Raw genomic sequence first — 18,731 nt, forward strand, 5'->3', positions numbered from 1 at the left:
GCCTCGACAGCTCCGGTGCCAGGCTCCCAGCTGCTGTCACTGAGACCAGCCCAACCCCTATTCTGTCATGGAGCCGTCTCCCTGTGTTCATCACTGCCTGCTGCACACCCACTGGGGGGATGCCAGCTGTGAAGGCCCCACGGCAATGCTCACAAATGCCCAGGCAGAGGATTCAGCTTGCCTTGGGAAAAGCCACAGCCCAGGGGGTGTTGTCCCTCAGCATGGCTGTCCCCTCAGATGCAGGTGGGCAGACCCTGTTGGCAGGGGTCACCACCGTCCCAGCTAGCTCTTCCGTGCATGTGATGGGGTGGGTGCCTCCCCCCCCCAGCCCTCCCCTCCCCACCAGGGATCAATCTGGGCCCAACAACCTGGGGTGTGACACCGGTCTCAAGCAGGTCACAATCAGCCCAGCGCCCTTTACGAGTAGAAGTCACACCACAATTCTAGGAGAGTGGGTTTTAGGTTTTTTAATATTGAAACAAATCAAACAATTACAAGAATTGTACAAAAATGAACAGCCTGTGGTGACCCCTCGGGTCTAAACAGGTGACATCTGCACATTCACCTCCTTCCACAAAAGCCCCCGCCCTGGAGCAGGAAAGAGGGGCCCTGCACACCGATCTCTGGCTCCTCACCCCTCCCAGGGGCGGCCGCAGATCTCCAGAAACTTCCACTGTCCAGAGCATTGAGCCCAGCCAGCGAGCAGGCCAGGCCTCACATGGGGAAGCATACTTGCCGGCACGGCTCGGAGCACAGGCAGAGGAAACACACACCTCATCCCAGAGACACGCAAGCCTTACCCTCTACGAACATTCGGTAAAATCTAAAGGGGCTTCTCTAATTCTGGTGGCAGGGAATCCAAGGGCTCCTCACGTTCCCAGGAGGAGAACCACCATTACAAGGAAAAGGGGGAAACCTGCTGTCTTCACTCATTTCAGAGGCTAAGCGCACACGGAGCAGACCCCAGAGGAGCCAGGGCTGAGACGGCAGTCTGGCTGTGGGAGGTTGGGGTGCCGGGGACAGCTGGGAGGGTCCGGGCGCCAGGGACGGTTGCGGGGGCGCCCAGGACCCCAGGGGGCAGCCCAGCTACTGCTGCTCAGCCCGCTGCTTGCAGTAGTTGCTGTAAGCCTCCTCGAACATGGACTTGCAGGGGAAGCGGGCCTTCAGCTTGGAGCAGATGAGGAAGGAGCCCCCCATCTTTCTGTGCAGGGAGTAGGTCTCCTCAGGGGGCGGGACGAGCCGGTGCTTCAGCATGATGGGGATCAGGTTGTGGATCTTCTCAGTGGTACTCTGCGTGCCAAAGTCAAAGGGCTCCTCCGAGGCAAAGGCCTCCCCCAGGATGAGGATGGCATCCAGGTGGGCGTCCTCCATGGCCTGCGGGGCGTGGCAAGGGGTGGGGGGGGTTACCCGGGCATGGAGCTCTCCCACTGAGTGGTGGTGAAGGCGAGGGGAGGTTAAGGGGGTGTGTGATTATTAAGGAGACTGATGAATGGTGGGTAGGGTGGGGTTGGGGGGGAGGTGGGGCTGGGCCAGGGGGAGTCCTCAAGGACACCAACACCTCTCATCCATTCACAAGTCAGGGTTTGGGGAAAGCAGCTGCTGCCCACCCTCCCCGTGCGAAGTCCCACGGAGCCCCGGAAGCCATGGGCCGCTGACCTTGACCTCATAGCCAGTGAGGAACTTCATCTCTATGGACTTCCTTAGCACCGCCTCCCTGTCTCTGTCGGCAGCTGCCCTGATGATCTGGGCACATGGGAGAGGCAGTGAGTGGCACAGAGGAGGCACCCCCCACACTCCCTCCAAGCTCCTGGCCTGGGAGCCCACCGGGCTTTGTCCTCCAGTGGACACCAGACACCATGCAGGAGGACAGCAAACCCGTCTCTCGCCCCCTTCCCAGCCTCTAAGCACCCCTGGCCCCTGCTGACCTGGATGTAGAGGTCCGTGAAGGACCGGTCATATTCCCGAGTCGCCCCAAAGTCCAGAAGAGCCACCTGGAACAAGCAACACGGGGGAGGTTTACCTGCTACAGCAGGGCCAGACCCCAACCTCAGGGGCCCCCAGGGAGGTGCCCAGGGCTCACCTTGTGCTGCTGAGGGTCATAGAAAAAGTTGGACCAGTTGGGGTCTGTCTGCATGAAGTGGAACTCAAACAGCTCCCTCAGGCACAGGACTAGGATGTTATAGCAGATCTGGGGGGGGCAGGGGGGGACATGGTGGCACCAGGCCCAGTCTGGGGCCCAGGGAGCCACCTCCCGTCCTCCCCCTCCAGCCGCCCTCCCCCATTGCACACATCAGGACTCCCGATGCTGAGTGTCCCCAGCAGGGGGACCTGAGAGCCCCCGGTGACCCCTCCCTCCCTCCCCACCGTGTCCCTCACGGTGACACGGCCACTGTGACACACACCTCGTTCCGGATCTCCTGGCTCAGCCCCTCGGCCTGGTCTAGGGGGAAGCCTGATACCAGCTCTGTGGTCAGCACATGGGGGCTGCAGAGCTCGTCCACGATCTCGGGCACATAGAAGAAGGGATGGTCCTTCAGCAGCTCCCTGAGGGTGGGTTGGGGGGGTCACATCCTGATGCCAGAGCCTCCCACCCTCACCCCCAAGATGGGCACTGAGGAACGGAGCCAGGCAGGGTGTGGCAGTGACCCCAGGTCCCAACTACAGCCACCTGCCCCTCAGAGCCACAGGGGCCTTCACCCCAGCCTGGAGGCTGCCTCAAGCTTGTCACCTGTGTCCCCCACGGGAGCCCCCAGCCATGAGCCCCACCTGAACTTCTTGGCGCAGGCGGCCTCCCGTTGGTAGTCACACTCCAGGGCCAGCTCCCGCCTCAGCACGTCAATCAGGTGCTCAGGGAACAGGCCTGCGCCGGGGAGCAGGGGGTCAGTGGGGGCTGAGGGCTCCCCAAGGTGGCCCCCTCGGATCCCCAGAGTCCATCCTGCGGGCCTGCCCCTGACCTTCAGGAAGCATGTTGCTCATGTTCAGCACGGCCATGAGATTGTTGACGTCACTGTTGATGCTCTGGGCTACACCAGGGTACTGCGGGGAAGCAGAGGGGTCCCAGGCAGGGCCCCGCTAGGGAGCCCCGCTCTCCCAGCCGAGGCCCACCCAGACCCCATGCCTAGGGTGAGTGAAAGATGGGACCTATGATGCGCCAGGACGCCCAGGCCCCACCAGCGGCCCTCATGCCACTGTGCCTCCCCCAACCTCCCCAGTCAGGGCCCCACCCCCCTGACAGACACTGACCTGTCCCCTCCCCGCCTCACCAGCCCAAACCAAGTCTGCAGGGAGGCTGTGCCACCAGAAGTCACTCTCAGTGTGTACTGCCCAGTGCCCAGTGCTGACCAGGTGCCGGGGACGGAAATGCTAAGACCCAGGCCCCACCCCGGAGCGGGGGCACACAGGGGTGGGGGGTGCGGACGCCCCAACACTGCAGGGCCCCCGAGGATGGCCGCATACACCGGGCGCCTACCTGGATCTTCATGGCCACCTCGCGGCCGCCCTTCATGCGAGCCAGGTGTACCTGGCCGATGGACGCCGCGGCGAAGGGCCGCTCCTCGAAGTACTCCAGCTTGTCCCGCCAGCCGGGACCCAGGTCGTTGTTGAGAGTTTTCTGGCAGGAGAGGTGAGGGAGGGGCCGTGAGCACAGCCCACCCCAGGGACACCCTGACAAGCACCCCCAGGCTGTCCCCCTCAGGCTACTGCAGTTGACCCCCAAGGGTGGGGGGACGGCCAAGGACCCAGACACCGCGCCCCCCCCATCACCAGCACCGCCTGCTCACAGTCATCTGCTTCAGCGGCATGAAGTCTGCGCTCTGCCTCACCCGCTCGAAGATCTTGGCCAGATGGGGGTTGATGAAAGCATCATCTAGAAGGCACCAGAAGGCACAGAGCAGAGGCCTCACCCCTCAAAGGGCAGGAGCGTGGGGCAGGGGCAGCGCAGCCCCCTCAGCCCCACTGTGGGGTGGCCCCGGGATGGAGGCAGACGCGCTGCTCCATGCACCAACCGAGGCCACACTGCAGCCCCCCAACTCCCCCGTGCGGCCAGGAGCCTCTCCCCACCCAGTATACCGGCCCCCAAGGCCATGGACCGTGGACGGAGCCCCAGGGAGGCCCAGGGAGGCCCCAGGGGGGCACGCACCCAGGCACTGCGGCCGACACAGGCACGAGACAGTGGCACCCGGGGCGCAGGGGGCGTCCGTGCAGCCTGAGGGCCCCTGCACAGCAGCAGGTGGGCTCGCTAGCTCACCCAGCGACCTGAGAGGGCGGCTTCTTAGAAATAATAGACGCTTTTCAGAATTATAAAACAAGCAAATTTTGGAAGTAAAGTGAAATAAGGTATCAAAAATACAGAGCCTGGCCCCTACAGAGAACTATTCCTTTTCCCTCTGACCCTACAGCTGTGGTCACGCTGCGCAGAGGCCGCTGCAGCCTGCTTTCCTCACGGTGGTTTCTCCCGGTGTGGGCGTCCTGAACATTCTACATGTCTGTGTGTCCAGGACCACAGAGGACGCTCCTCCTGCGCAGAGCCCGGTGCACATCTCTGACACTGTCCTCGTGAAGGGCCACCACACAGGGTGTCCTGGACTCGGGGCTGGCCCACAGAAGGGCTGTGGAGGCACCCCACTGGCCAGGGGGTTAACTCCCAGCTCACGCCCCCGGTGAGCCCTGCGGTGCCAGGAGGGGCCTTGTCTTCAAACTCCCCTCGCAGGAGCCAGGCCTTGGGGGCACCCCCCTCCCACCGTGGCCCTGATCTGGGGCCCATGTGCCCGCATACCCCAGGTCCTGCGGGGGCAAGCCCGCGACCTCCCCCACCAGCACCTCCAACCCACACACGCAGCAGCAGGGGGACCCTCACCAACTTGTGAGAGGTCAGGACAACCCACGAGGCGAGAAACAGGAGCACAGGCTCCTACTTCAGATGTTCTTAAACATCCGGCTGGTTAACAGCCAGGACTCCAGCAAGAGGGCCCAGTGGTGGGGACACACCCCCGTCCCCTCCCGAGGGGGATCAAAGCGCCATGCCCCCGCCCCCCGGTGCCCACTTACCCTGGATGCTCAGCATCTGGCCCAGCTTGAGCGCCGCCCCGCGCACCTTGCACAACGTGCGCACGATGCGCTCCGCGTTGGCCTCAGACAGGAAGGGGCTGGAATCCAGCACAGCTTTCTTCCCTGCAGGCAGGAGCCAGGTCAGTGCGCACCCACCGGCCCCTCTCGGGTGTCCACACACCTCATCCGACCCAACCTGGCCTGGCCAAGCAGCCCGAGGAGGATGAGGTGGGCCTGCGGGCCTGGGGGTGCCTCCCGGGGCTCCACGCCTCATGAAGACAGGGACAGTACGGAATGTCGGGGCCACACACGGGCTCCGGCCTCCCGAACTTCCTAGAAACCAGCATGGTGCTGACACCCTGCCTGGTGCTGTGGAAGGGCCTCCCGGGCACCCAGCTCTCCCCAGGCCTGATTCTGGAACCCACCCATGCACACACACACACATGCACATACACGCACATGCACAGACACGCACATACAGACACACATGCATATACACACATGCACACAGGTACACGCACACAGGCACATGCACACGGACATGCACACACACATGCTCACAGGCACGCAGACATGCCCACACCCACACACACATATGCACACACACACAGAGCCCCTCCCTCCCTCCGTAGTGGTCCCTGGGGCCTGCTGGGGGTAGCACTGAAGGCCATGCTCAGCTGCTCAGAGGCAGGGGTACGAGGACAGAGGGACCAACGTGAGGACGACTGTCACTGTCCCTCCCACCCAGGTAGGGGACAATGGGCAGCTGGCTGCAGAGGGTACAGTCCTCCGGGGAGGGAAGCACAGGGTCCAGGGCAGCGCAGTGGTGGTGTACCCCTCCCTCCACCCAGGAGGCCCTGGGTGCAAATGACCTCCGACTGGCACGAGCAGGGGTGGCAGGTGGCAGGTGAAAGGGCAAGGAGCTGGCAGGCGGCGGTGGGGGGAGGGCTGCAGGGCATCAGGGCCTGCTGACCCCATCCTCCCACCCCAACCCCAGCGCAGCCCAAACACCAAGTCCCCTTGTTCTGAAGTAGGGAGAGGCCGGAGCAGGGCTTTCTCCTCACCTGCTCGGGACGCTGCCCCTGTCCACCCCAGCTGCTCCAGCCCGGGACACCCACTGCTCTCCCTGCGCTCTGTCCTGTGAGCCCAGTCAGATCTGTCCCCACACTGTCCCCATGGTGCCAGGCACTGTCCTCAGGCCCCATCACCACCGGCCTGGCCCAGCGCTCCACGGGGGAGCCAAGTCCTCACGGAGGGAAAGGCACAGGTGAGGGGGGTGGGAGAGGGCGGGGGGGCAGGAGGGACACGGGGATTGAGGCTCCGGGGACGTTCAGTCTGCAGATGAGAAGCCCCTGAGAGCAGCCGCGAATCCACTGTGGAAAAGCGGGGAGGAGGAGAAGGCTGGCGGGGAGGCTGCTGGCCCTCAGCACACAGCCCCTGCCTGGGGCGCTCCTGAGATCTGGGGACCGTGCTCAGTCCTCCCAGGCCTTCCAGACAGCACCCCCACAGCCCAGGCATGGCCGGTTCTGAGAGCGGTCTGGGGAAGCCAGGCCACGGCGGGCAGGCCCCCCACTCACGGGAGGCCCTGCTGGGGCAGACCGGGCCTTGCTGGCCAGGGGCTCCGGAGCCCCCTCGGGACTGCCCAGGTCACCCAGCAGCTCTCAGGCCATGCTCTCTAAGCCCCCTGACCCCCAGTCAGGGTCCCCACTTCCCTGACGAAGGTCACCAGCTGTAACCCTGGAGCCAGTTCTCTGCTTGGCGGAGGTGGGCCGGAGAGCAGCCAGCTTCCAGGGGGACAGGAGGGGGCTGTGCCCAGAGAACACTGGCTTCTCATTCCAGAGAGAGCCCATCTTCGCTTCCCAAAGTATCTCGGTGCCAACACTAAAAATACCCTCACTAAACCCTCTCTGTCCTCCGGCTCCTTCCAAGGACGCTCGGTGTGCCCCGTGCGCCCCTCCCTCCAGGAGGCCCCTCATCCCCACAGGGGGTTCTTGCAGGTGAAGCAGGGCCATCCAGGTGTCCAGAAGGCTCCCTCGCAGCCCCCAGTGGAGCCCAGCCCTGGACTTTCGGGGGCCACAGTGCAATAGCACAGTGGGCGTCCCTGGGTCCCCACAGAAAAAGGAAGGAGCTGATGCCCCCTGAATGGCCGGGGGCACCCAGCTTAGATCTTCAAATATTTGGGAAATCCACCAAGCAGAGGCCTCTACCAGCCCTGCTCTCGATGCCCCCAGGGCCCCAGCCCAGACAGGTCGGTGGGAGGACATCCAGGGGCCCCCAGACCCAGTGTCACGAAAACCACCAGTCTGCAGAACATTCTCCATGAAGTACACCCCCGACCAGGCCACCCCAACTAGGGGACTGACGGCTGGGACCTCATGGGCCCAGGAAGGCAGGGGACAGAGGAGTCGTGATCTTCACCTCGGAGACAGAGGGTCCAGGGCAAGAGAAGGGGCCGCTGTGGGTGTCTGGGCCAGGGCAGCAGGGCTTGAAGGGTCTGTGCCAGTAGCACAAACATCCCTCACCCACAGCCCCATGGGGAGCCCTGCACCCCGACAGCCCCACGAGCAGGGCAGAGGCAGGACCAAAACAGAGGCTCCAACAGGAAGTGGGTGGGTGTGCCCACCACCAGAGGAGCCAGGAAGGGCCAAGCAGAGCAGCCTTGAGGCCTCAGCAGACACGGGGGCACCATATACGTGGAACATGGGGCAGGAGGCGGCCCCTGGGTGGGGGAGGTGGTCAACACTCCAGAACGGGGTTGGGGGCGGGGGTGCTGGGAGCTGACTGGCCCACCTCCCAGGGCCCAGCTCACCTGAAGGGTCCTCTGGGCGGAGGCTCTTCTTGGCTACTTCGGCCAGGGCCCCAAAGCCTAGCCCCACGGCCAGACCTGCAAGGAGACGAGGCACTGGGCACAGGTGCAGGGCCTGCCCACCACCCCCACATCCACGAGGCCCAGAACGGCCCCATGTGGCCCCGCCTTAGCTCCCGGGGACCCTCGCTGACAGTCCAGACCTTCTGAAAAGGGACAAAAGGAAGGAGGTACACAGGCGCTGATTTCAGATGTCTGGCTCCAGGTGGGCGCCTGTGGGAAAAGGCGTCCCCCACCCCACCCCTGCTTGTGAGACCCGTGAAGAGGCTAGAAAGCGCACAAGTGTGACGCGGTTTCCCGGCATAGACACAGCCCAGTGATGGTCTGTGGGCCAGGGAGGCGGGCGGCACAGCAGCCCCCACACCCAGAGGGGTGAGCTGACCCCGGGCACCCTGTTCAGCGGGTGAGAAAACCAGCATGTGCTTCTGTGTTTTCCAAGGTTTGCACAATGATCATGTATTACTGTTATGAAAAATATTACTGCATTTATTGAAAATGTTATTTAACAAAAAAATAATAGCAAATAAGTGGTAAAAGTGAACAACAATTTTCAAGGTAACCTAACCTTACAATGTGCTTAGTGACCATCCTAGCCACCGGGTCACCAGCTGGAAGCCCACGGGTCGGGGCGAGAGCTCCCAGTAGGGCCAGGCACCGGCAGCGCTCCGGTGCTTGCTGTTACCGTCACTAATTCTGTTCAAGATGGTTGGAACTGGGCTGCCCAAAAGAAGTACAAGGCCAGCCATGTGCACAAGGTTAAATTTTCTAGTAGCCACGTTAAAAAAAAAAAGACAAAAAGACAAAAGGAAGTGTGGGAAGTGAATGCATGTTGTGTATTTTATCTAACATAATACATCCAAAATATTATCAGGAAGTCCTCTTGTGTTTAAGACTTATCAGAGGTGTTTCACTGTTCTGTTTTGGTTTTGTATGGAGTCTTCAAAACCAGTGTGTACTTTGCCCTCACACAGCGCCACCCCCGCCCCCGGCCCGGCTGGGGCTGGCGATGCTTCAGGCGCTCATGCACACAGCACAGGGCAGCGCAGGATGAGCCGAGCTCTGGAAGCCACAGAAAGGAGCCAAGCACCCAGAAATGGCCCTCACGCCCACCCAGACACGGGTGCCAGGGCCTGTTTATCCTGCCAACCGGCTCTGGGGGGCCCTGGGCAGGGAGCGGAGAGCAGCCATGCCAATTAAACATTAACTCCCCTGCTGCCTGCCCACCTCACCCCACCCAGCACCGTATCTGACTTTGCAAACTAAGTGATAACAAGCAAGGTTAACTTTCAAACAAGAGTAACCTGCACCACGGTCTCTCTGCTTCTAGACTTTTCTCTGCCTGCATCAAGTCCAAAGACAAGCCCAGGGTTAGCCAGCCTGGCCACTGCGAGCAGAGGCGGCCCACCAGCTCCCCTGCCCCTCTTCTCCCCCAGATGCTATGTCAAACCCTTCCCTGGCCATTTCTAGGCCACCAGGCAGGGCCGAAGCTTTCCAAGGGCAAGGACGTGTCATTAAATCACCAAAAGAACATTCTGCAGAGAAGGCCTTCAGCGGCTCCTGTGGCCCTCCAAGCTCCCCGGGGAGCTTGCCCAGCGCCAGGCCCGATGTGCTGCCAGCTGATGGGCTCCCCACTGCAGCCAGCCTGGCCGCCCTGACCTTGGCCTCAGGAGCTCCCGGTCCCCCGCCACCACCCGGCGAGCTTCAGGCCATTGCAGAGCCTCGTGGAGGGGGAAGCACAAGGCCCAGGATGGCACTGCCCTCCGTGCCGTGACCCACGATCGGCCCGCCTGGCCCACGCGGCCTGCCCGCAAGGAAGACGACCAGCCCCGGAACCAGTGCTGCAGCCCGCGGCCCGGCCAGCTCCGCCAGGAAGGCTGCTGGCGCTTCGCTCGAGAACAGAGCTTCTGCCGTCAAGAAACGCGGGGCAAGTAGACGGCTCTCCCCGGAGACCGGGGAGCCCTGGGCCAGCTTCCCGGCCCCCAGCCCAGGCCTTCCTCCCTGAGGAAGAACAAACACCATCCGAAGGCGAAGGCGGCGCCATCGGTAAGGACGCGTGGCGAGAGGGGCCCCGAGCGGGAGGAGGAAGCACAGGTTTCTGGCGACTCTGGCCTGGGCGCCCAGAAACCCGGCCCCCTCTACGGGGCAAGGCTCGTGGGGGCTTCTGCGCAACAGCCGCGGGCGAACAGACTGCTACGGACGACAGGCCGCGCCAGGCACTGTTCCGGGGCCCCGCTTTCGTGACACATCTTCTAAGACACAGGAATGTGGGTGCCCCTGCCCCTTCCGTGCGGGTCCGAGTCACGGCAGCCTGCGCGGCACACCTCCACCCTCGCCACCCTGTCTTCCGATAGGATACACCTCTGTGGCCTTCTCTCTTCCTCGATATATTTCTTTACTGACATTATTCACTTTTTTCACTTTTGGAATCCGTGATCACCAGCAGAACCACACACGGACAAGTGGCATCACGTGGTCACTGAAGCACACCACGGGTGACACAGGAGTCCCACAGTGCCCCTGCCCCTTCCTGAGGTCAAGTCTTTTTTTTTTTTTTAAATAGACTCCACACCCAACGTGGCAATTGAACCCACGACCCCAAGACTGAGAGTCACGTGTCCTCCGACTGATAAGCCAGGTGCCCCTCCTGAGCTATTTTTTAAAGCAAAGCCTCTTTTCTGGGACTGAGGGTCCCTTAACCTTTCACCTTCTAAAAATACTAGGGTTCCCAAGGGTCCATTTGCTCTACACCCCATTCCTGGCACAGTCTTCTCACATCTGTTCCCTGGATCGGATTTCGCAAGCGGCCCCACACATCACGTCGCCCTATCTCCTCCTGCTTCTACATGTTTGGTTTCCTCCCATTCCGTCCTGGTGCCCTCAGCACCCCCTCGCCGCTGCCTCACTGGCAGGACTGCAGGTTCCTGGCGGAGGCCTCTGGCTGCCACACGTGCGAACGAGCGGCGCTCGGCTCCTTGGGAGATCAGCCTCCTCGGCGGCCAGCCTGACCCACTGGAGTCTCATCTCTGTCTTTCAAGCCTCCTTCATTTTCCAGACACACGGGAGGCCGGGAAGACAACTCCTCTGAAGCAGGAATTGGAACAGGGACAGAAGATACAGATAAGAACGTGGGAGACACACAGGACCGTGGACACATTATACGTCAAACACGTGTTGGGGGACAGAACAGGGCAGAAGCAGCACTTGAAGAAATGACCAGAACTTCCTGATGCTGACAACAGAAATATCAAGCCACAGATTGAAATATCCTCATTGAAGCCAATGCAAGACCTGTACTGTCCAGGGCCTGGGACTTCCGCAGGGCCAGCGTCCACCCCCGGCCCAGGGCTCAGCCACGACTGCGGGCTCCGGATCAACCCAGCAGGCTGCAGGTGGTGGTGCCTAGACCCGGAGCACGCCTGTAAGGGTCACCGTGCGCACGGGGCTCCGCTCCGGCCCCCCCGCCCCCCGCCACCTCTGGCAGAGGTCTCTGAGCACACGGCCAGCTGCCCGTGGAGGGCTGCCGGAGCCTGACAGGGGGTAGGCAGCAGAGTCCACGTTTACGAAGTCCGAAGTCAATGCGGGTCGCCAGTCCAGCGGAGTGTCCCATCCCGGGAGTGAGAGGCGCCCAACGGGAAGAACGTGCAGAACAAAGGGAGCCAGGTGCTACGTCCAGAGGTCTAGGCCACCCCGGCCCTAGAAGTGCCAGTCCTGCCAGAGCCTTCGCCATATGGTGGCCTCGTGTCCACAGAAGGCCCAGCAGACCCTCCTCTTGGAGGAAGACGACATCCCAGCCTGCACTGCTCCCAGAGGCCCAGAGCCGAGCTGCAGTGGACAGGAGGTCGTGAGAAGCGGGCAGCAGCCGGCAGAGTGGAGAACTTGGGGACAGGGCAGGCAGGGGCGGCTGGCTCTGCCACATTGCTCAGGCTGGAGTCCGCAGCATCACCCCCCTTCCTTCTTAGTGTGGGGAGGAAGGAGGCGAATGCCTGCCAACCACTGTGGGCAAAATCCCTCCCTGCTGGGCTTTATCAGAGTCTCTGCTCCCAGGTCTGCAGCTTCTGAAAGTGGCCTGCACAGGGGAATCATAATGTTCCCCACGCTGCGGCCCACCAAACGGACAGCCCAAGCCAGGAGTCCCTCCATCCTGTGGGAGGAACTCTCCCAGGGGTGAGGCTGGCTCTTATGCCATCTTGTTGCCTAGCCCACCCTGAGAACTGTCCCAAGCCTTGGGCCATGCGGCAGCTGCTCCTCTGCAGATGCCCACCCCATTCTGGGCCCACGGGATCCTATCTGCTCCCCTAGATGACCATACCCCAGGCCCTCTCTCTCCAGGAGGCCAACCACACTAGCTCCGTGCAAATGATGGATCATGTGCATTTTAACCTTTTTTTCCCGTAATATGAATATCCTGGTTTTGTATTAGGCCCTCATTCCCACGCTGTGTTCTCAGGTACATGAGAGATCCCAGGGGTCAGGGGGCAGCAGCTCCAGGTCTACACAGCAGAATACTTGTGTCACCAGGGACAGCGATTATGTGGAGGGCGGAGCCTATGGAGCCACCTCATTTGTGCACTGGAGTCAGCTCTTCAGCCACAGTGTCCTCTCGAAAGCCCTCCCTCCACCTGTGGTGTTCCAGAGAGAGAAGATTTGAACTTGTCTAGGGCCTGATCTTCTCCTGGAAGTCAGGAAATTGGTCTCGACAGGAACATGTGGTGCCAAGGGGAAGCCAGTGTTGACTGAGGGTTGTCTATCCATGTCACAGAGGGTTCTTGGTCCAGACTTCTAGTCCCAGAGCCCAGGACTCACTGTTCCTACCACATCCAGCCTTCATGGGACTCTGCGGGGCCTACCATGCACAACAGGGTGTGTGTGTGTGTGTGTGTGTGTGTGTCTGTGTATCTGTGTGTTAAAAATGACTTGGTGGAGGGGGGGGCACCTGGGAGGCTCAGTCAGTGAAGCATCTGCCTTCAGCTCAGGCCATGATTCCGGGGTCCTACGATCGAGCCCTGAATTGGGCTCCCTGCTCAATGCAGAGTCTGCTTCTCCCTCTCCCTGCTGCCCCGCCTGCTTATGTGTGTGCACTCTCTCTCTTTCTCTAATAAAATAAATAAATAAAATCTTTTTAAAAAAATGAGTTGGTAAGAACAGGTTTAGGAACAACACCTCGGGACCCTTCTTGAGCTGCCCGGGAATGGGTGTCTGAGGCAAAGCCTACATTTCTTACTTTATAAATTCTGGGCTTTTCCTGTCAGCTTCCAGAGAGACCATCAGCCATGACTTCTCTGGTGCCCAGAGCCACGTCCTGCCTGCCGCAGCAGTGGCTGGGTTCGCGAGGAAGAGAGAAAGCTCCATTCCTGTGCCAGGAGAGCCCCACCAACCTCCCTCCCTGTGCCAGAAGGGGACAACTTCACAGAGCACCTGGGGTGACGCGTCCACTTGCTGCTCACTCTGGTGATCGTATTTGTCTGGCCTCCAAAGGACAAACATGTTGGTCTTCTCCCTGTTCCTCTGGGGTTTTATTGTTTATAAACTTTTCATTTTGAGAAGAAGAGCCAGAGCATCTCTGACCAAAAGTTCTGTTCCAGGAATGGATCTGGATCACAGCCTGGGGCCCCTGAGGTGGGGGCTGAACCTCCCTTTCTCTTGTGCTCCCTCCCTACTTTGGCCAGGTCTGTCCTAAACAATTGACTCCCACCCCAGCCCCTCTTCTAATTCCCACTCCCAAAAACTGCCCTACACACACACACACACACACACACACACACACACACACACAGGTCTGAAGAAGCTACGAACACGCCAAGCCTTGTTCCCAATCTCCTGTGTCAAGACCATTCCTGGATGTGGTTCATACCAATGCACTTGTTCTATGATGGAACCAATCTCCTTTAGTCCTGATCTCAGTCAGGGTGGAGAGAAGCGGGGGAGCGGGGGGACCTTCCATGTATGAAGTACGGTCAGGAGACTGAGACACAGAAGATGAGCTACATCCATGTCATTTGGGCACTTCCATGTGGGGGCGAGAAACTTACGTCCCGGTGGCCATAGACAGTTTAACAGGAGACAGACGAGTGTGGCGCCCTCCCTTCCTGTGTGTGAAATCTCGAATGGATGGGGCGGTGCGGGGGGAGGAAAGCTTGTGTCTCTCTGTTCTTTCCCTCATTTCTGAACTGCAGGCCACCGAGCTCCCGAGGGGACCAGGGCCTCCACCTCCAGGCAGTTTAGGGAGCGGCTGACTTTGCCTGGTGGGCACATCCTCCTACTCACTGGTGCTTGTAACACACGCTGACCCCTTTCCCTTCTCTCCTTACCCTGGGGAAAAATACAATGAATAAGTAAAACCTTACTGGTTCTGGAAAAAGACCCCAATTTTAAAGAAGGGAAAGTAGATAGGGTCCAAGGTCCCAAGGAAGCAGGGCAGGAATTGTAACCCAGATACTGTGATGACCTAAAGCCCAGTCCTGACCCCAAACCCTGCCTTTGACCCCATTTCCATATCACTCCTTCACAAGACCCAACATCCACACCATCACTCTGCTCCCAACACGTGGGCTGTAAGACACCCACTGCTGACCTTTTCAAAGGTGGGCCTGCCTCCCAGGGGTCTAGAATCATCCCTTTCCTTCATGCCCCCGCCCCCCCTGTAAAGATCCGACATCTGTTGGTCTGCTTCGCACCCTCACGAGGGAAAGAGAGGTTAGCAGGTCTGCTAGAAGAACAAAGTGGGAATGTTACCTCACTGCTTGGATGACGACCCGCCAGTAAACCACACACTTCGCAACCCAGTGAAGAGCCACATAAAAGGGATGCTTGCAGCTCTGGAAACAGTTTTTTTGCAACACACATGGTTCTAAGAATCCAGGATATTAATTCCGACTGCTTTCTACTCAACTCCACTCTATTGCTTTTTTAAACTCCTGCCTTAGCCCACTACATTGACTTCCCGCCCGTGGAAGGGTCAGAACACACATTGTGAGAACCTCGGGGTGAGGCTGAAGGCCCGGAACTCACTCAGGAGCCCAAGTGACACGTTCCTCCCAGACCCAGCCGCTCCCTGCAACCACCTACCCCCTGGAAGCCTGACACAGCAGCCACCAAGTGTTGGGCAACCCTCCAGCGCACACCGAAGACGGCTCGGGGCCCTGGGAAGCTGTCAGCAAGGGCTCCAGAGGCTCCTGGTGGCTAAGAGCACCTGCTCACCCCAACCCCGACCGCTACCCGGGAGGCATCTGGCCTGAGGGGAGCCCTGCACTGGGCCTTGCTGAGGCTGCCTGTGTGCCCACACACCTGCCCACTCCACTGGTCTTCCTCAGCCCCCGACCCCGAGAACCTGGCTCTGCCCTCTCCCCAAGAATTCATGGCATTCCAACAAATTCTAATCTACCCCCACAACCTTCTTTCTGGCCACTTGTCCCAAACACCCCCTCAACTAGCCTCACCGCAAAGACCCCCCAGGGGAGAATTGCATCACTCCAAACCTGTCAGCCGGGCAAAGCCTCCGGTGAGCCAACCTCGAGTGGTGGGGAGAGGGCTGGAGAGGAAGGCCACAGAGCAGGAAGGGACAGTTCTGGCAGTGGGCCTCCGTGCAACACTTTGGTAACCAACACCACCCTTTACCCACGTGCCCAGCATCCCGCGGACTGAGCCCCCCAATGGAGGCCGCCAGCACACAGATTCTCAAATGTGTCCTGGTAGTGGCACCCCAGGCAGTTACAATGTTCTGCGAGGAACTGGCTGAACACAAGCCCACGTGAGAAAACAAAGCACAGACTCTGTCCTAAAACACAGATGATACTTTCAGCCAGATTCTTGAGCTGCTAAGGAGAAGCAGCTGCCAAATTTTAAGACCGTGATGATGGAACAAAAGCTTCAAGAAAGTTCCATCCAGTGAACGCAGTGGGCCCTGCATGCTAGGAAGACGGAGCATGACCATGCTCTCAGAGCCCACACAAGGCCAGGCTACCGGGCATCACAGAGCCAATTCCAAACAAGGAGCAGGACAGCATCTCCAGGAGAAGGGGTGGCTGAGGGCAGCGTGTGTGACGACACACGGGAAGGGGACTCAGAAGCCAGCCTGAGCAAAGCACAAGGCGAGCAGGTCCCAGCTCAGACACACACGGTGACCTGCATCTTGCTCAGGATGCAAGCAACAGAAAGGACGACACAAGGTCATAAAAGCAGGTCCGAGTGCTATAAACCTTCGCTCTAAAATCATCTTCGACTCGGCACGGGCAGCCTGGACACAGTAGTACTTAAATCTCCATAGAAAAGGACACACCAAGCTCCCAGCCACAGACTTCTGGATGGCAGCTCAAGGCCAGAGCCCCCAGTGAGCACCCCACTGACACCCCGCAGGCCTGTGGGGGTCCAGCCAACGAGGCCCCGTGCTGCCAGTCAGGGACCAAAACCACCGTGGGAGCCCAGCTACCCCACGATGACTGTCCACTGGTTGCAGAGGGGCTCCGTGGCCGGGGTGGTGGCAAGAGGACAGGGCTGACATCACAGACAGCACACCCGAGTGTGGCCCAAGGAGCTCACGGCAGAGTGTCAGGCACACTCACCCCCAGGGGCCAGCGGAGGCAGAGTGGAGTCCAGTCCCATGCTCCTCCCCCAGAGCACAGGGTCAGAAGGGCAGCACAGGAGCCAGTGCCCCCCTACAGGACACCCTGGTCCCTACCCTCTCCCACCTCCACACAGGCCCCGCCAAGGGCATGCCAGGGCAGGTGCGGTGGCACAGGGACCCTCAGCCAGCTTACCTCCGAAGTTGGCCAGGCGCCCAATTCGTGTAACTGGCACCTTCCGTTCCCGAGCCCGCTCACTGAGCTAGAAGGAGTAAGGATAGAGACCTCACACCATCGGCGACCAGGCCCAGGACCGCCCTGCGGTCTCACACTGCCCCCCAGGAGCCCTCCCCACCCCCACAGGCAGCCGCACGGGCAGGCAGCACACTCCCCCAAGAGGGGGCCCCTGGATCCCTGAAAATGGCAGGCCATGGCATCCAGAGGGTGCCCCGGGAGGGCCTGACACCAGTGCCACGGCGAGCAGCAGCCACCCCAGCCCCGCTCCACAGGGCCCTCCGGGACGCACCATCTGCTTGTGGGGCTTGCTCTCGGGGCGAGCCTTGGCCTGCCGGGCCTTCTCAATGTCCTCCGTAGTGAGGCCCCCCACGGGGGACTGGTCCTGGTGGAAGAACCTTCGAGGAAGGCCCGGGACAGAAAGGGGGGCTCTGGGGTCTCCAAAGAGCCTCCTGGTGACTGTGCCCAGAGGGGAGGCGGCCTGGCCTGGGAGCCCAGCTTCCCTGAAGGGTCCACTAGCGACATAGGCAGGAGCCGGGCCTTCACTTCCGGTGTGATCACCCCGGTCAGGGGAGGTGGCTGCAGAGAAATCTGGGGGGGCCCCCGGGGTCTGAGGCCCAGAGAACTCCACTTCCACGTCATCGAGGCTCTCAGCATAAGACTCTGGGCGCCGATCCTGACCCTATGATGGAAAAAAAGCCAGCGTGAGAGGAGCAAGACCTGGCCCAGGGTTCCTCCTTGTGTGCACCCCACTCTGCACAGAACGACACACACTCCGCAGGGTAAGTGGCCCTCAGCCAGTCCCAGAGGTGAGCACCTTCCTGACCCCAACCTAGGAGAGCCAGGTGAGGCCCTGCTTCTGACAGGCTCCGCTCTGGTCCCAGGGAGGCCAGGAGGTCGCTGAGCACCTGCTGGGTGCCTCTCCAGGCCCAGGTGAGTGACCACCACGCTCCAGGCAGCAAGCTCATCATCTGTAAATTGGGGCTCAGGAGGGGCCTCGAGGTCCCAGCAAGCGAGCCAGGCCAGCAGAAGGGGGAGGCAGGGCTCAGAGAAGTAAAAGGTTCACCAGACCAGCACACCAAGGGGATCCACCCACCACCCCAGGCCAGCACCTCACTGCAGATGCGGCTCCCTGGCCGTTCCCCTAAGAGGCTCTCAGCAGGGCTGGACCGCTGGCCCTGGGAGCTGGGGGTGCAGGGACAGGCCAGGAGGGAGGCACGACGCTTTCCCTCTAAGAGTCACATGGACCCAAACTGCAGGCCCGGTTCCTGTTTGAACCCTGAGTAACCCTGAGCCAGTTCCTCATCTAGAAATAGGGCTGCGCGTGGTCACGGAGCTGCGTGGGCCACAGACAGGGCTGGGGGGACGGCCTGGCTCCTGAGGGCCGGGCTGTGGCTGGCTGCCCCGGGCCACAGGGATGGGCTCAGGGCACGGGGTCACACGGGGCACCTGGGGGCACCCCCCCGAGCCTGCTCGCTGCTGTCCTGCTACTCGCCCTCCGGAGGACCAAGAAAGCCTGACCGACACTCTCCCTTCATAAAGGGGACAGTGAAAAAAAAAAAAAAAGGGGGGGGGACAGTGAGGCTGGGAGAACCGAAGTCATCCAGTAAAGGCCTGGCAGCCGCAGCAGCAGAGCAGGAATCGCCAGTCCCACTGGCTGCCCTGTGACCCCCGACAGCACTTTGTTCTGCACATAAGGCGACCTGTACTTGGATTTGGCAGCTCTGGTCAGGTGCTGGGGAAGCACTGGAGCCAGGGAAGCCGGGAGAGGCCGGGGAGGCTCCCCAGCAGGGCCTCCTTCTACCCCAGGACTCCTACCATGGCCTCCTGGCCCGCAGGACCTCAGTGGCTCTGAATTCAGTGTCCACTCAATGAAGAGGTGACCAAAGCCCTTGAACATCCAGAGGGAGGGGCATTCTGGATTATGTGGCCCCCATCCCCTCAGAGAGAAAGATGCCCCAACGATCTAAGCGTTAGGGAAAGAGCAGCACACTGAGGCCCATCACCCCACTCAGTGCCTCCCTTGT

At 60.8% G+C, this 18,731-nt stretch overlaps 1 protein-coding gene across 3 annotated transcripts in view; it reads right to left on the reverse strand.

The window, feature by feature from the left end:
* Positions 1-452: 452 nt before the first annotated feature.
* The window catches only part of COQ8A (coenzyme Q8A), a 37,541-nt gene continuing 19,262 nt past the window's right edge, over positions 453-18,731 (reverse strand). For all 3 annotated transcript variants that reach the window (XM_038542805.1, XM_038542807.1, XM_038542806.1), the window contains exons 3-15: positions 16,997-17,386; positions 16,666-16,732; positions 7,856-7,930; positions 5,047-5,169; positions 3,780-3,865; positions 3,470-3,610; positions 2,955-3,036; positions 2,767-2,860; positions 2,403-2,544; positions 2,081-2,188; positions 1,926-1,991; positions 1,657-1,743; positions 453-1,374 (exon numbers count right to left, since the gene is read on the reverse strand). In XM_038542805.1, the coding sequence (XP_038398733.1) occupies positions 1,087-1,374; positions 1,657-1,743; positions 1,926-1,991; positions 2,081-2,188; positions 2,403-2,544; positions 2,767-2,860; positions 2,955-3,036; positions 3,470-3,610; positions 3,780-3,865; positions 5,047-5,169; positions 7,856-7,930; positions 16,666-16,732; positions 16,997-17,386 (1,749 nt within the window). In that variant the 3' untranslated portion in view covers positions 453-1,086. The remainder of the gene's footprint in view (positions 1,375-1,656; positions 1,744-1,925; positions 1,992-2,080; positions 2,189-2,402; positions 2,545-2,766; positions 2,861-2,954; positions 3,037-3,469; positions 3,611-3,779; positions 3,866-5,046; positions 5,170-7,855; positions 7,931-16,665; positions 16,733-16,996; positions 17,387-18,731) is intronic.

This window comes from Canis lupus, chromosome 7 (genome assembly GCF_011100685.1).
Source record: "Canis lupus familiaris isolate Mischka breed German Shepherd chromosome 7, alternate assembly UU_Cfam_GSD_1.0, whole genome shotgun sequence".
NCBI lineage: Eukaryota > Metazoa > Chordata > Mammalia > Carnivora > Canidae > Canis > Canis lupus.